Source organism: Carcharhinus amblyrhynchos, chromosome 21 (assembly GCF_965287045.1).
Source record: "Carcharhinus amblyrhynchos chromosome 21, sCarAmb.v2.hapA, whole genome shotgun sequence".
Classification (NCBI taxonomy): Eukaryota; Metazoa; Chordata; class Chondrichthyes; order Carcharhiniformes; family Carcharhinidae; genus Carcharhinus; species Carcharhinus amblyrhynchos.
The window spans coordinates 17,991,905-18,009,732 of NC_137344.1; the positions used below are offsets into that span (position 1 = coordinate 17,991,905).

The following is a 17,828-nucleotide window of genomic DNA, read 5'->3' on the forward strand; positions in this document are numbered from 1 at the left end:
ATCACCATTAAAGACAGAGAGAGATGCAAGGACTTTGGTTCGTGGCGATTACAATTGGGAATGCTGCCTTTCTGGTGGAGCCGAGGCGATCCCGTCTTGTCTAGAAATGTAACACGGAAAGCGGAGTGGACTGTCGCTGTTTTTAATCTCTCTCCTGCTATTCTTGCTGCTGTCAATGAGAATCTAAAGACTGAACATTGTAATGAGTATCCGTTAGCCGGTTTGGGAATAACCATAATTCGTAATCAACCCCTCTCTGGGGGACTGCAAGTTATGCTTTCAAAAAATATAAAGTGGACATTACCTTTGTTTAGGTTTAGGCTCCTGAGGATCTGTCAAGTCCATGGATATAACATATGCAATCCGAAAAAGGCTGTGGATGAAACCTATTGTTTTTCTTAAAAATCCCATTGCGACCCTTCTCCAGAACATGGTTTAAAAAAAAAGACTAATCTTTTCCAGCCTGGAAGTCAACCCGCCACCTTTTGAAAGGGTAGTTCCTTTAACAAGAAAGTGAATCGAGATGGAAAACGGTTTTAAGAGTGAGAGCGTTTCACTTTGTGTGTCCCACATGTGGGCCAGTGGTTCTCTGCACAAGAGTGTTTTACAGCGGAAAGTGCAACATGAGGGAACCAGATCCGCAAACAAGTTCAAACTCAAGCCGGCAAGAAGGTGAGGAGAGAGGATAGCTTGACCTGAGGCAGGTTGTGTATTTAATATATTGACTGTTGTTGCTGGGGGAAGGGGGTGGTGGTCAAAACTTTCAACAGAGGAGCCTCTGACAGCAGAAGTAACAGTGAGTAATTTTCTAATGACCACTTCTGACAGTAACTACATTGAATTCCTTACTCTTAACTCTCTATCCTCGATGTAATCGAACTTCAAGAACGAGGCCCTAAAACTGTTGCAAAACTTGATTCAAATATACTCCCCTCCGCAAAGAAAGGCGGAAGGGAGTGTGTTTGAACCTTTGTTAAGATTTGGGATCCAGTGACAGTCTAATGTGATTTATACAAAAAAGAATTTTGTGGCCTAGGGAAAAAAAAGCAGGCCCAATTTCAGACTGTGACCCCAGTTAGTGGGAGCCTCGAAGGGATTTGCAAAGCAGATTAGACCCAGGTTGAATGACAGTGCTTCATATAACTTTCTGAGAATTCACCCGGGGGGCTGCAGGGAGCGTGGGGAGGGGTGGGGGGGGCACTCACCCCCATCCATCTACAGATGTCATATTTATTTTCAAATGATGAACTTTTGCCAAAGGGTAAAGTGTTAAATTAGGCGTGAAGTGTGATTGATGAGGGAAGGCGAACACTTTCACAAATTCCAGGGATATCTTTTGACAGAATCACCAGCGAAAAAGCAGTCAGGGGGCTGGGGGTAGAGAGTGGAGGTGGGGGGTTAGGCAGCCGGAGTTGTCTGTTTAAGGACATAGCTGGAATAGCTTCAATCAGGCTGTGTTCTTGCTTGCGAATTTTATTTGAAAGCTGTTTTTTTAATAAAAACGTTTACTAAAAATCGGGGAGGAAATCGTCCCCCTTTTTTTATCTAATTCAAATTCGAGAAGAAATGGCAAGATGTTTTCCAATGCTTATTGGAAATCGCCTGTATCAGTCTCAGGGCAAATGCTGTCTTCTCCGCCAAGCTAACATCATTCTTATCCCTGCAACCTTCCCCCAGATCCGCACTTCAGCCCAACTTTTTTTTATTTGACTGATATTAGATAATAAATAGCCCAGTGATCTGGATATTTGAAAAGGTTGGGATTTACTGAGCAAGCTGAAGGGTTGACAGCTAAATCTGCAGTGTTCAAACACAGGCTGGAAGTTTATGGCAAACAAGTTGTTCTGTAACACTAGCAAGAAGGGATTCAGTGAAACAAGCCGTGGCGAATGCTCCAAAAAGTTCTCTGGAGATTGAGTGATGGAATTTGTAATTAGCTGCTGTAGTGGGCGCTGTGCTTTTTTTTATGATGGCCACTGACATAGTAATTTAATACCAGGAAAGTTGGAAAGTGTTTTGAAGGGAGAGAGTGATTATGGAAAGCAGAGTTCACCGATCTGGGGCACTGAGCAGATGGGGATGTGGAAGCGGCTGGAAGTGACTTACAGAAACGGCCCAGCGAGCAGCAGCTGATAAGGATGGCGAGGAGTGCGAGTGGCCCATTCAGCTGCTGAAAGCTCCAGCTTTCGGGGTCGGGTGGGAGAACACCTCCAGAGGGCTCGGATGCCTTAAATCCCCGCCTGGGAATTTAACCCCCGGCAGCAGCAGCAGCAGCAATAAGGATGAGCCACCTTCCAGCTGAAGGGAACGTGTCTGCCTCCCCAGTGGATGCTGGGTTTAATTTGGGGGCTGCAGCCAACAGATCCGGGGGGCTGTGGGCGACCAACGACACCCAGGACTTTGAGGATGGGGCGGCCTCCAGTATATACGACGTCCTGATCCCCAGCCTGTACTGCCTGGTGTGTGTGCTGGGGCTGGGCGGCAATTCCTTGGTCATCTTCAGCATCGTGCACCAGGCCAGGGCCAGGAGCGTGGCCAACATTTACATCCTCAACCTGGCCCTGGCGGATGGCCTCTTCATGCTGGGACTTCCTTTCCTCGCCATGCAGATCGCCCTCCGCCGCTGGCCCTTTGGAGGATTCATGTGCAGGTTGGTTATGATCTTGGATGGCATCAACCAGTTCACCAGTGTCTTCTGTATCACCGTGATGAGCATCGACAGGTACCTGGCTGTGGTGCACCCAGTCAGATCTTCCAGGTGGCGCAGCCCCAGGCTGGCAAAGAGAGTGAGTGCCATCCTCTGGGTGATCTCCTTCATCCCTGTCATCCCCATGGCCATTTACTCAGGCGTGGATGGTGCTTCAGATGTCTGTACTTTAATCTGGCCAGAGCCTGTCTTTCTCTGGTCCACCGCCTTCATCATCTACACTTTTGTGCTGGGCTTCGCCCTGCCTTTTGCCATCATCTCCCTGTGCCACATTGTGCTGCTGCTGAGGATAAAGAGTGCCCTCCTCTCCCCCCACAGCAGCCAGTCCCACAGCTCCGAGAGGAAAGTCACCACCATGGTGGTGGCCATCGTGCTGGCTTTCGCTACCTGCTGGCTGCCTTTCTACACCATCAACATCTGTGCCCTCTTCCAACCCATTCCAGAGAGCTTCACTGTCAGGAGATTCTTCGAGTTCATGGTGGTCCTCTCCTACTTCAACAGCTGCGCCAACCCCATTCTCTACATCTGCCTGTCAGACACTTGCTGGAGAAGCTGCCAGATGTTGCTGTGCCCCAGGTCGGTGCTGAGGAAGAAGGCCCTGGGGGAGAGGAGGCTGGAGGAGCATCAGATGCAAGGTCTGACCGAGTCCCAGCTCACTGCCTCTGCTGCGGAGCTAGAGAGTGTGTTCAGATAATGCCACCTTCTCCTGGAGGCAACCTATCCTCTCCTGCAGGAAGCCCAACCACTCCTGCCCACACATTCCTGCCCACCCTCTCTGGAATGAAGCCCACCCCCTCCTACAGGAAGCCCACCCTCCCCAAGCCCACCTTCTCCGGAATGAAGCCCACCCTCTCCTGCCCACTCTTTCCCGTAGGGAGCCCACCCTCTCATGCCTACCCTCTCCTGTAAGGAGCCCACTCCTGTCTACCCTCTCATGCCCACCCTCTTTAGAAGGAAGCCCACCCTCCCCAGCCCACCCCCTCCTGCCTATCCTTTCCAGCCCATCCTCTTTTGAAGGAAGCCCACCCTCTCCAGGAGGCAGTTGCTCCAGACCGATGGATGTTCGAGAAATGGATTTTCAGTCTCTGGGACCTTTCAGTGATTTTATGCCATGAGCTGCGGAGCCATCGCCTGTCTAATACAAACTTTGGGTCGAATTGGTTCGACAACAACATTCACTGGGCATTCTCTCTATAAACTGTTGTTTCCCCCCCCCCAACCCCGCAGTAGAAAGGTGTTAAATGTTAAACGAATCGAAACAGTTTATATTCTTGAGCTAATCTGGGGCAAGATTCAAGCAGCGACTGAACAACTTGGTGCATCAACAATCGGTTGATGTTGGAGCTAGTCACAGTGTGTGTCTGTAATAATACCACAGGATGTAGGTTACAGCAATTGAAAGATTGCAGGTGACGAGGGGAGAGTTGGTTATATCGCGCCTTGTTAATCTCGCTCACAAGACTGCAATGTGATTCAGGTACAGTGAATTGTTTTGTTCGGTGTCGGTTGAAGTGTTTTAAAACCATTATTTGCAGGGTAAAGTTCGGCGCAGTGAAAATACAGATTCACAACAGTCCGAATGAGGGAAGTGGCGGATTCTGGACAACTCTTCACTGGAGTCATGATCTGTGAAAGGGTTAAATCTTGAACTTGTATCAGTCCAAGCTATTTACTGGCGCGGTGCATGCGGGTTGGGGGGGGGGGGGGGAGTGTGGATTTATAAGTATTCGTGGCTTTTTCTCCACTCTGTGCGTTGACTCACAGTTGAGCCGGTGGCAATGTAACGCTGCAGCTATTCCATCTCCCCCCTGTCTGTCCCTGGTCAGGTGAATTCCTGTTGGAAATTTACTATAAAGCTCGAATTCTGTGAATATACATTAAGCAAGCCTTGTAAACTTCTCTATAAACATTAAACAACGTTCATTGTATAAAGCTGCACTTTGTTCCCGCATTTTCATTCTCCAATTTTAACAATTATCACATCTTTTGCAAACACACTCTCTGCCCATTCATTGTACCAGCCAAACTTTGCTCTGTCTCTCTCTCTCCAACTAGGGAAAGCACGAATCCATTTCGAAATACGGAGTTGGTTCATGCTGCCACAGTGCAGGAGCGAAGCTTTGGGCGAAATTTCTTATCCTGCCCGTATCATTAATAATGATAGGATCATAGAAATTTTACAGTACAGAAAGAGGCCATTCGGCCCATCGAATCTGCACCGACTACAATCCCACCCAAGCCCTACCCCTAAATATTTACCCACTAATCCACACATCAGGACAATTTTAGCTTAGCCAATCAACCTAACCCACATCATTGAACTGTGGAAGGAAACCCACGCAGACACGAGGAGAATGTACAAACTCCACTCAGACAGTGACCCAAGCCAGGAAGCGAACCCAGGTCCCTGGAACCGTGAAGCAGCAGTGCTAACCACTGTGCTACCGTGCCCGCCTGTAACAACGCTCCTCCAAAACCTCACACACTTCCAACAACCATTTTCCAAAAGCTCACACACTTTCCCTGCCGCGCCAGTTGAGAAATCTGCTCCATGAACGACTTTTGTTTGACATCGCACTATTTTTAGAAAATCCTAGATCATCTCCCCGGACAGACAGAACCCACCCAGAGAGGGAATTCTGTGCTCCGACGAGCGTGACACTCCTTTATTCACGACAAGGTTATTCGCACAAGTAGATGTAACCGTCCCCATGAGTAAATTGCATCCCATTGTCGCCTGCTTTTCAGTGCTGTGAATGTTATCCGAGTGAACAGGGAGTGGAGGCCCTGGAGGATCAGCACCCAAGCTGCTAAACTACATTTCACCCGTCCCCTGCACCTCATCGATATCATAACAGCGGTGTAAGGTTGTGTAAAAACATTCTGTTGAAACATAGTTCCTGCCAATGGACAGTCAGAACTCAAAAGTGGAATAAATATTGGGCTTTGGGCCTGTTTTGAAGGATCTGAGTTTGGGCTCATCAGATTAATTCAGAAAATTAAAACAATTTGAACTTGTTTAAATTATCGATTCCTTAAGTAAAATGGTAGTGCACATTCATAAAGAAGAAGTAAGTCTACTGGTGTAATCTCATTTCATCTGTAGGTTGATATATTATGTTCCACTTGCTTAGACAATGATTAGTTTTCTTATCCCTAGCTCTTCCATCAACCTCCTAATGTCAAACTCAGGACAATAATCAGCCTGATCTGTGTAATTGTCTCTGATTGACTGGCTATATTGTCTTCAACGTTGTCCCAAAATATTCCGAGTAGGTGATGATTGGCTTTTCTATTAGATTGAATTCATGATCTAACGACAAGAGAACACACAGCAGGCATCTAATCAAGTTCAATCTGAAATACGGGAAGGGTGTGGAGCCGGATTCCATGGGAATTTGATTCAACAGTGCATATATTCATTTCAAAATGTGAGAATTTAGAGCCTTTACCTTTCCAGATTTGGACCAATTTGACCATTCTGTTGGCCATAAATCTCTGTCAAAAGTCTACCCAGACAGAGAAGTCATTATGTATGTACATTGGTCAAATAAGAAAGAGACCTCAATACAATAGTTAACATTCAGATTTCAAATGTGAATATTACGAAGGAACACTGCTTAAAAAATAGGGAACTCTTTACACAGGAATAGAAACAGAATTGGGCCTGATAAACCCACATAAACGTTGTGTGTTTTGTGGTCTGAACTATAACAGTCAGAGATGAAGGAACAATATTGGTAAAGCCCAACATGAAGCGAGACCTGGAGCTGAGTTCATGGCTTGAGATACTATCCAGGCAGATGATACAACCCTTCTGATCTAGGTCTATTACAATGCAATGGAAGGTTAGACGGGATGAGTTGATGCAATATGTTTTTGAGCCATTGTAAAATGACCTGGCTGTGTAATTTAAAACAGCAAGTGGTTTGGAATCTGCTGCACACTGTGTTTGCAGGGTGCACTTTGATGGGATTTCCAGAAAAGGACATCCACTTCATACACCAAATTCCTTTAAATTTAGTTTAATTAAAAGAATGTTACCACCTCACCCACCCCAATTCCAGCTCGCAGAACAGAAATCTCCATTGACCTTGGATGAGATTTTACGATCTTTCCCGAGTGAGGTTGAAAAACCCTGTCTGTCAAACTAAAGCCTTTAATTGGAACAGATTTTACCATGAAGTTTAAGGATTCAATAGCAGATGACGTACAGAATGCTGACTTGTTATCAGTCATGCTGGTGCTGGAAGTTGCCTGGAGGCCCTTAAAGCTGGAAAGCCCCTCACAGTTGAGATTAATGAGAAGTTAATGGTCAATCACCATTTGGAATTGGTCAAACAGCTGTACCAAGATGGTATTGCACTTGCAGCACACTTCCTGAAACATTACAAAAATTGGACTTCTCATCTTTGATTCCCTCCAGGGCATCCAGAAAAATTTTCAGCATTTTTGGATAAAGTCCTTTGGACTCCAATGGCCTTGATAGTAGTTTAACAGAAAGATGGCCTTTTTCTTTCAATCGCTTTGGAATACCAACCTTCAAGCAGTAACAAACTGAAAACTGAAACCTGTACTTTGAATAAAAATTTAATATAATTTCTACCCTAATTTTCATAATGCAATTGTGAATGGAACCAGGAAAAGGATAATTGTCCAACAGAAATGAGAATATTGTTTTGAGGTTCATATGTGAATAAATTTTTTTTTAGTTTAAAAAGAAATAAGGTTTACATTGATAATGGAGAGTTCAGTTACCCAAATACTGACTTGAGTAACAGCAGCTAAATGATTAAGAAAGACTTCATGTCCCTGGAGGCAGTGGAAGGTTGTTGTTGGAGAACAAATCAAGTCAGAATTTATTTTAGATTTAATGGTGGGGATTCAAGCTGAAACCTGAGGAACATCTAATGTCCGTTGATCTGTTAAATGTGAAATGTGCATTAGGCTGGATGGAAAGGCCAATGGCACAACACTGACGTTTAGAAAGAACAAACTTTTGAAGAGATGTTTAAAAAAAAGTTTTTACAATGTTTACATGGGGTCAAAAATATACGGAGAATCCATAGTGGTGAGGGGGGCTGTAGTCTAAAAGTCAATTTTGTAAAATACAATGAAGAGGGGACATAACTAAGCAGCGATATAAATGTGGGACTAACAGAACCCATCTGAAATAGAGTAATCCATAGAATAGAATCCCTACAGTGCAGAAAGAGGCTATTCAGACCATTGAGCCTGCGCTGACTCTCTGACGGTGCATAAGATAAAAGCAAAATACTGTGGATGCTAGAATCTGAAATGAAAACAGAAAATTCTGGAAAATCTTAGCAGGTCTGACAGCATCTGTAGGGAGAGGATAGAACCAATGTTTCAAGTCTAGATGACCCTCTGACGAAGAGAATGAAGCCAATATTTTGATTCCAGGTGACCTTCTGACGAAGGGTCATTAAGACTCAAAACATTGGCTCTATTCTTTCCCCACAGATGCTATCAGACCTGCTGAAATTTCCAGCATTTTCTGTCTCTGACAATGCATCTTACGCAGACCCACCCCCTCCGCCCTATCCCCATAACCCCTACTAATCCTCCTAACCTAAACATCTTGGAACACAAAGAAGCAATTTTTAGCATGGCCAATCCACCTAACCTGCACATCTTCGGGCTTTTGAATTTAGAAAGATTTAGAGAATTTGAAAGAAAAACAAATAAAACTATGTTAAAAATAAAGAACACCTTTCAGATGGTTGTTTATATAGCAGGCAAAGTGTTACAAAGGTATTAGGCCATTTAAACGATAAATTTCTGAACCTGAGAACAAGGGGTAAAAAAACCTAAAATAGTTTATTTCCACTTGTGTTGGGGAGGAATAGAGAGGAGAATTGCCTATTCAAGGATTAGGTTTTCAATGAAGATCAAGAAAGAGCTTGGTAGTATATCAAGATGTGCAGGTTAGGTAGATTGACCATGCTAAATTGCCCCTTAGTGTCAGGGGGAACTAGCTTGGATAAATGCATGGACTTATGGGGATAGGTGGGATTGTGGTTGGTGCAGACCCAATGGGCCAAAAGGCCTCCTTCTGAAATGTAGGACTCTATGAATTTATACCGTAAATGGCAGTTGTTTATTACAAAAGTTATATATTTCTGAAGCAAATAATGAGGCACAGTAAACATCCTTACAGTGGAAGTGGGCTAAATATTGTCAAATCTTTAAGCAATAATTGAAAAGTGGTCCCAAAGTATTGCAAAGTCACAAATCTAATTCCATTGTCTCATTGCCAAACAGCATCCTCTGTGAATTATAGAAAAAAAAATTACAGATGGGATTGTAAATAAAAGAAGAATCTGAAAAGAGCAGCTTGAGAACAGACTGCATGCATGGGCGCGTGATGAGGAAACTGTGCTGAATTAAAATGTTGCATTGTTATACAGATATTACTTCATGTTGTAGATATCCTTGCCGTGTTGTCAGTGCATAAAATGATATCAAGTTAAAAATGACCAAACATACAAAAACATTGGGTGGGAAATTGAAATAATTGGATTATTGCCAAGAAAGAGAACTTTCCAGTAGGAATGGGGTTATAGGAATGATACCTCAGACCTCTGATATTAATATGTATGGCATGAAGTATAATAATTCAAGGGTTGCAAAATATACTAAATTTAGAACAATGGCAAAGATTGAGAAATAATGTAAGCAAGCTCAATGGAAGTTACAACCTTGGTGGAAAATGAGCCACTTGATAAAAAATGCAGATTAAAGTTAAATTATTTATTAACATCACAAGTAGGCTTACATTAACACTGCAATGAAATTACTGTGAAAATCCCATAGTTGCCATACTCTGGCACCTGTTTGGGTACACTGAGATGGAATTTAGGATGGCCAGTGCATTTAACTAGCCCGTCTTTCAGACCATGGGGTGGCACAGTGGTTTGCACTGCTGCCTTACAGCGCCAAGGACCCAGATTCAATTCCCGGCTTGAGTTACTGTCTGTGCAGAGTCTGTACATTGTCCCTGTGTCTGTGTGGGTTTCCTCCGGGTACTCCAATTTCCTCCTACTGTCCAAAGATGTACAGGTTATGTGGATTGGCCATGCTAAATTGCCCCTTAGTGTCAGGAGGACTAGCTAGGATAAGTACATGGGTTATGGGAATAGGGCCTGGGTGGGATTGTAATCGGTGCAGATGGCCTCCTTCTGCACTGTAAGATTCTATGATTCTGGAGCACTTGCAGGAAATGGGTGAACGTGCAGACTGTGTGCAGACAGTGACCCAAGCTGGGAATCTATCCAGGTCCCTGGCACTGTGAGACAGCAGTGCTAACCATTGTGCCAACATGCTGCCCCCCAATGTAAGAATAATTAGTGTGAGACCAGAATAGGAAGTTTGTGTTAGATACAAAAGTCAGGCTGCATTAATCAGGAAAGGAATGTCATGGTTATTTAAGAAACACCTTTGGAACAATCAAACTGTAATAGCAGTCATGATTGATACAAATCAAATTTGCAAGCCAGTAACAAGTATTGATTAGACCTTCTCTGGAGTAGTGTTTGTTGCTCTGGTATTTAGACTATCAAAAGGATACTTTGGTCTTTGTGATAAAATGGCAAAGGCCAATTTGTATAATATTCAAGCTCAGAAATGTTATTCATTAGGAAAGATGAATAGGACTTTGTTCTCATTTGGAGTAGAAACAATTTGAGTTGATCTTTAGAAGTTTCCAAAATATGAAAGGAAACAGTTGAACACAAAAAATAAAAACAAGAAACAAATTTTAAAAATTAGGGAACTAAATCAAGAAGTTATAGGTAAAAGCAAATTAGTGCAGATGCTGGAATTGGGAACAAAATCCAAAAATGCTGGAAAATCTCAGTAGGTCTGATAGCATCTGTGGAGCGAAAACAGAGCTGACCTTTCAAGTCTGGATGTCTTAAGAGATTTTCAATTTTTGGCATTTTTGGTTTTGGTGAAGAAACTATAGAGTTGATTTTCCAAACATGTTCTGGGAAGCCTTGCCTATCATGTCTAGAAATCACTTACCTGTTCCACAGATTTTTTTCAACCATCACGCTGACATCTCTACCTTTAGTCTGCTGCACTGCACCAATGAAGCTCAACGTATGTTTGAGAAACAGCACCTCATCTTTTGACTATAACCTTTCAATCTCGACATTGAGTTTGACAATTTCAGACTCTAAACTCTGTCTCCATATTTTGTTTCCCTGACTTTGTATATTTTAATTATCTTATCGTCACTTTCAGACAATAGAACACCTGCTCCAGGCACATCTTTTGTTTGTTTCTCCCCATCACCATTCTTTTTGCCTTGTAAGAGTAACCATTCTGCCATGTAATCTCTTCTGTCTTTCCCCCTGTCACAGATCTTCCTTTGTCCTTCTCTCACCCACCCCTTGTTGAAAAACCAATACATCTCTCACTTTTCCCAGTTCTAATGAAAAGTCACCCCCCTGAAACATTAACACTGTTTCTATCTCCTGTCATCAATGACTGTTGGCCAAATTCTCCTCCAACTTGATTTTCAAGTTTGTTGATGACACCACAGTAGTGGGTCAGATCTCAAACAATGACAAGATGGAGAACAGAAAAGAGATAGAGAATCTGGTAAACTGATGCGATGACAATAATCTGTCCCTCAATGTCACCAGAACAAAGGAGGTAGTCATTGGCTTCAGGAAGTGTAGTGCAGGACACGACAGGAATTAAGTGGAAATGGTTGAGAGTTTTAAGTGTCTAAGCATCCAGATCACCAACAACCTCAGCTGGTCCCTCCACATTGACATCATAGTTAAGAAATCCACTAATGCCTTTATTTTCTCAGGAGGTTAAGGAAATTTGGTATTTCCGCTACAACTTTACCAATGTCTACAGATGCACCATAGAAAGCATCCTTTTTGGTTGTATCAAAGTTTGGTATAGCTCCTGCTGTGTCCAAGACTGTAAAAAACACTACAAAGGGTCATGAAGAAAGCCCAGTCCATCACGCAAACTAGCCTCCCATCCATTGACTCTGTCTATACTTCGTGCAGCCTCACATCAGCAGCCAGCATAATCAAAGGCCCCACGCACCACAGCCATACTGGGCAGGATTTTATGGCTTCTCTTGTTCCGAAACCATAAAAATCCTGCCTGAGGTCAATGGACCTTCCCATTGTCTGCCTGTCGCCCACTCCGATTCCCATGGCAGAAAAGGTGGTAAAATTCCCACTCTTTTCCACCTTCTCCCATCGGGAAAAAGATACCAAAGTCTGAGGTCACTTACCAACCGACTCAAGAACAGTTCCCTGCTGCCATCAGACTTTTGAATGGACCTACCTCATATTAAGTTGATCTTTCTCTACCTCTCGCTATGACTGTAACACAATGTTCTGCACCCATTACTTTCCTTCTCTATGAACGGTGTGCTTTGTCTGTATAGTGCACAAGAAACAACACTTCTCACTGTACACTAATCCATATGACAATAATAAATCAAATCAAATGAAAACCATAGATGCTGACTGATTTGCTGTGTATTTCCAGTATGGTTATCAGATTTCTCTTATGAATCACCTAGGTCCTGATCTTATCAGTATGCCCAAGGCTCACAAGATCATGTCTAAGACCAACAGAGAATGCCATTCTGCGAGCCTCATCCACCCCGATTTCAGGGCAGCCGTACCAATAAAATCAGGGCCTATGACTGGTGATGTGTTAAATTTTCTGAATGACTAAAATGGACATTGGCTTAGATTAGTATGTTCCCCCCACACTCACTCCCTCTACTTTTTTTGAGGTGAGGGTTGAATGATTATTAAGTCCACCATCTACAGATGCTGTCAAAGGAGGAGCTGTCACATTCCCAAGCTGATTTGAATATCTTTTACAACAGCCAGAATGTACAGTTGACATAAAGGCATCCAGTGTTGGGTGGGTGGTGAACAGGGCAGGGATTGAACATGTGGAGGCTGAATGAGAGTAAAACAATTTGAAAACAGAATGGTGTTGCTGCAGCGGGCAAAGGAGATCCACATGCAACTGACCCAAGCTTTACTACTCAACCTCACCTTAACAATGTGACTGTTCATTGTTCCATATTAATGCTGATCCGCCATTGCAAAGTTTCTGACATAACAAACAGTTATTAATGAGACCGCATGGTTCATGCCTGCAAACAATAGGACTCCATGCATTTGATATATCTTCTGTAATGTGGGGAAGTCTAACAAAATACATATGAATGCAAGAACAGGAGCAGGCCATTCAGCCCCTCCAGCTTGTCCCATGTTCACTTAGATCATGGGTGAACTGTAACTCAACTCTTGCTGCCTACCCTGATCATGTGACCTTTAATACTCGTGCCCCCCCCCCCCACCCCGGCTTACAAAAATAATATTGTAAATCAGAATATTTGAATTGCAGTTTGTCCTCTTCAATAATTGCAATGAGAAAGTGGGTCAGCCTAAAGGGTGCCACATTATCATTAAAAAATGTTAACAGATTATTTATTCATGTTAGAGATCTTGGGGTTCAGATCCACAGATGTCTGAAGGTTGCCATTCAAGTGGATAGAACCGTGAAGAAGACTTATAGTACGTTAGTGTTTATTAACAGGGGGTTTGAGTTTAAGAGCTGTGGGGTTATGCTGCAACTATACCAGATGTTAGTGAGACCACATTTGGAATATTGTGTTCAGTTCTGGTCACCTCACTATAAGAAGGATGTGGAAGCATTGGAGAGAGTGCAAAGGAGATTTACCAGGATGCTGCCTGGTTTGGAGGCTAAGTCTTATGAGGAAAGGTTGAGGGAGCTGGGGCTTTTCTCTTTGGAGCAGAGAAAGATGAGAGGCGACTTAATAGAGGTTTATAAGATGTTGAGAGGGATTGACAGAGTGAATGTGCAGAGACTATTTCCTCGGGTGGATGTAACTGTTACAAGGGGGCATAACTATAAGGTTCATGGTGGGAGATACAGGAGGGATGTCCAAGGCCGGAATCAAACCTGGGTCTGTGGGTGCTGTGAGGCAGCAGCGCTAACCACTGTGCCACCATAGCAAAAAAGAAACTCAAAAGAAGTCTATTTGAGTAGGTCACAATTTAATTTAATTGTACTTAATTTGTTCAATGTACACCTGCAAAAACATTCTAAAATTGTAATTTATCATTTTTTTAAAAAAAAAGCTAATAGCCAGTTCAAATCAACCCATTTTTTGGATCTGTATGAATAACTGGTGTTGCACAGCTCAGATAGGGCACACAATTCCTGCACTGTAAATGAATATCTATTTTTTTCTTCCCTTGTTCCACAAATTTACTTTGTTCCCCAAATTACATTAGTAACAGATTTAATTTAATTCTCAAGACTGTAGGGATAATGGGACTGTTTGTGTTAGATCCAATAGTTATTACAATATTAATGGTTAACATATGCTAGGAGTACATGAGTGCATTTATTACTGAGGCAGTGGAATTAAAGCCACAAATAAATTTTGCACATGTAATTGAAGTTGAAATTATTTTAAATGTGATTTATGCAAAAGTTTAAAAATGAAACGCCAAAGGCATTCTCTACTAATAAGGTGATCAGTCAGTGGGACTAACAAGATTCATACATATTTTATTGAGTATTTTTTCACTGTTAACAAAAATAATTTACTTGGAGTTGTTTTTGAAATTCAGACACATGCTGAGAGTCTGATTGGGAACTGCTCCTGGTTGCTGTCTGGTGATTCCTGTTGAAAGTGCACGTGGGCAGGGTCACTGGGCTGTGACAGAAATTGGGTGCAGCTGCAAAATGGCCAGGTGACTCTCGCTTGTCCTGTCTGGCAGATGCGCAAGTGCCCCCACCCCACGGGTGAGACCGAAAGGGCACCCGTCATCCATGAAACTGCACCCCCCCCACCCCACCCCCAGTTATGGAGAAGGTAAGTGGGTGCAGAAATGGATAAAGGCAGAAAAAGAATTGAAAAGATTTAAAAAATCTCAATTAAAAAGATCTGCCTGGACCATGAACTGATAGCGAGAGTCATGCGATTTTTGTCATTCAACAAAACTGTTCAATTCAAAAGTATTTTTAACAACACTTTCTATTGTGCACATATGCTGGTGACAGTAGTGATGTATTGCCAGTAGTTCCTGTTGGAACTGCATACCAATCCCATTAAAAATATGATACAAATGGAATAAAATGACTTACTAAGAATAACCTGCTTCAGTCCATGATTTTTACGATTGTTCTTGATGTGGTTCATCTGCTTTTTTGTTCATAAATTAACAGTGGCCCAAGAAGACTAACAGATTGCATACTGACAGCAATGTTCATGTTATGATTCCCATATAGACCAATAACTCTTAAAGTGATATCATTTTCCCAGTGACTCACTCAAAGGACCACACTGTAAGATTCCACATTTTAAGAATTTTACTGTAACAAACATACACTACGATTGAAATAGACATTACTTTGTAGCAACTAACTCACTACAGAGAAAGTAGTCCCTTGTACCTTCTTAATGCAAATGAACACCCTTCGCCGCACTTATACATTGCATCAATTCAAATTGTGGTCTTGTGATTAAAGTCCAAAGCTCCTGTTCGCTCTAACATGACATCTTCCTGTTGATTCATGAGAGTGAAACTTCTAGTTCTCTTTATTCAACCTTTGAGCATGATTGAATGGGCATCCCATTACAAGGTACCCTCTGGTGATTCCATGGTCTTTAGCTCTTCACAATCCTTGTTTCTCTGAACTTGGCTTCTATCCTTACCAGTCCCCTACTTGGTGATTTGCCCCAGAAGCAGTTACTTTCTTCAGCCCAGCTTAGCAGCAGTTACTGTGTGTCTTCTCCAGATCTCTCCCTGGCTGACTACTGAGAGCAAGCAGCAAGTTACGACTTACACCAATTTTTACAAGCGCACCATAGAAAGCATCCTTTCCAGAATGTATCACAGCTTGGTATGTCTCCTGCTCTGAGCAACACCGCAAAAAAACTACAGAATTGTGAACGTAGCCCAGTCCATAACGCAAACCAACTGCCCATCCATTGTCTCTGTCTACATTTCCAGCTGACTCGGAAAAGCAGATAGAACAATCAAGGACCCCACACACCCCAGACATATTCTCTTCTACCTTCTTCTGTTGGAAAAAACTCTGAGGACATATACAACTATGACTGTGTGGCCAAATTCCTCTCCAATTCGATCTTCAAGTCTGCGGACGACACCACCGTAGTGAGTCGGATCTCAAACAATGGCAAGACAGAGTACATGAATGAGATAAAGAATCTGGGGAACTGGTGTGACAACAATAATCTCTTCCTCAATGTCAATAAAATGAAGGAGATTGTCATCGACTTCAGGAATTATAGAGGAGAACATTCCCCTGTCTACGTCAACAGGGATGAAGTAGAAAGGGTTGAGAGCTTCATGCTTTTAGGTGTGCAGATCATCAACAACCTGCCCTGGTCCCTCCCATGCTGACACTATAGTTAAGAAAGCCACCAAAATCTCAACTTTCTCAAAAGACTAAGGAAATTTTGCATGTCAGCTACAACTCTCACCTGCTTTTACAGATGCATCGCAGCTTGGTATGGCTCCTGTTCTGCCAACGACCCAAGAAACTACAAAGCCTAATCCATCACGCAAACCAGCCTCCCATGCATTGACTCTAACTACACTTTCTGCTGCCTCAGCAAAGCAGCCAGCATAATTAAGGACCCCACACACTCTGTCTTCCACCTTCTGTCAGGAAAAGGAAACAAATGTCTGAAGTCACATACCAACTGACTCAAGATCAGCTTCTTCCCTGCTGCCATCAGACTTTTGAATGAACAACCTTGCATTAAGTTGATCTTTCTCTACACCCTAGCTATGACCGTAACATTACATTCTGCACTTTCTCCTTTCCTTCTCTATGAACAGTATACTTTGTCTGTAAAGTACGCAAGGAACAATAATTTTCATTGTATGCTAATATGTGTGACAAAAATAAATCAAATCAAACCAGCCGACTAAAGGACAGTTTCTTCCTTGTTGCCAACAGACTTTTGAATAGACCTCCCTTATATTAAATTGTTATTTTTCTCACACACTAGCTATGATTGTAACACTACATTCTCTTCTTTTCTTCTCCTCTATGTACTCTATGAATAGTATATTTTGTCTGTATAGTGCGCAAAAAGCAGTACTTTTCACTGTATCCCAATACATGTGACAATAATAAATCAAATCAAAAACAGATTCCTTATCCTTTGTGTTCAGGTGTTAAAACTCCACACCTTACTTTCAGTAAGTTTCAACCTGGGCGCCTCTCTCCATAGCAACCAAGGTTTGCCTGCAGGTAGACTTTATTTGATTTCACATGCGTTAAGGGGAAGTCGTGTCTGACAAATTTATTGGAGTTCTATGAGGATGTGTCTAGGGCGGTGGATAGAGAGCCGGTGGATGTGGTCTTTCTTGATTTTCAGAAGGCGTTTGACAAGGTACCTCACAAGAGGTTATTGCAGAAGGTAAGGGGGCATGGAGCTGGGGGTAGGGTGTTAGTGTGGATAGGGGATTGGTTGTCAGATAGGAGGCAGAGAGTGGGGGTTAATGGATGCTATTCGGATTGGCGGTTGGTGACTAGTGGAGTGCCCCAGGGGTCGGTGCTGGGGCCTCAGCTATTTACCATTTATATAGATGATCTGGAGGAGGGAACCGAGTGTATGGTGTCGAAATTTGACCAAGATTGGTGGAACGGCAAATTGCGCGGAGGGGGTGGAGAGTCTGCAGAAGGATCTAGATAGGCTGGGTGAATGGGCCAGGAACTGGCAAATGGAATTTAATGTTGGCAAGTGTGAGGTGGTCCACTTTGGTAGGAATAATGGTAGGAAGGGCTATTACTTACGTGGCGAAAAACTGCAGCAGGCGAAGGTGCAGAGGGACCTCGGGGTCCTTGTGTATGAGTCGCAAAAACCCAACCTGCAGGTGCAGCAGGTGGTCAGGAAGGCTAATGGGATGCTGGCCTTCATAGCGAGGGGGATTGAATATAAAAGTAGGGAGGTCTTGCTGCAGCTGTATAGGGCATTGGTGAGGCCGCAGCTGGAGTACTGTGTGCAGTTTTGGTCGCCGCACTTACGCAA

General features: G+C 43.1%; 1 protein-coding gene and 1 pseudogene across 1 annotated transcript; both read left to right on the forward strand.

The window, feature by feature from the left end:
* Positions 1–2,282: 2,282 nt before the first annotated feature.
* On the forward strand, positions 2,283–3,401 carry LOC145356567 (somatostatin receptor type 5). Its single transcript, XM_080209341.1, has one exon. The coding sequence runs from the start codon at positions 2,283–2,285 to the stop codon at positions 3,399–3,401; it is 1,119 nt and encodes a 372-aa protein (XP_080065467.1).
* A 3,486-nt stretch (positions 3,402–6,887) lies between these two features.
* On the forward strand, positions 6,888–7,204 carry LOC145356568 (UDP-N-acetylglucosamine transferase subunit ALG13 pseudogene; annotated as a pseudogene).
* The last annotated feature ends 10,624 nt before the right edge of the window (positions 7,205–17,828 follow it).

Excerpts from the sequence above, each read along its gene's own strand:
- LOC145356567 (XM_080209341.1), top strand. The coding sequence starts at position 2,283 with ATGAGCCACCTTCCAGCTGAAGGGAACGTGTCTGCCTCCCCAGTGGAT.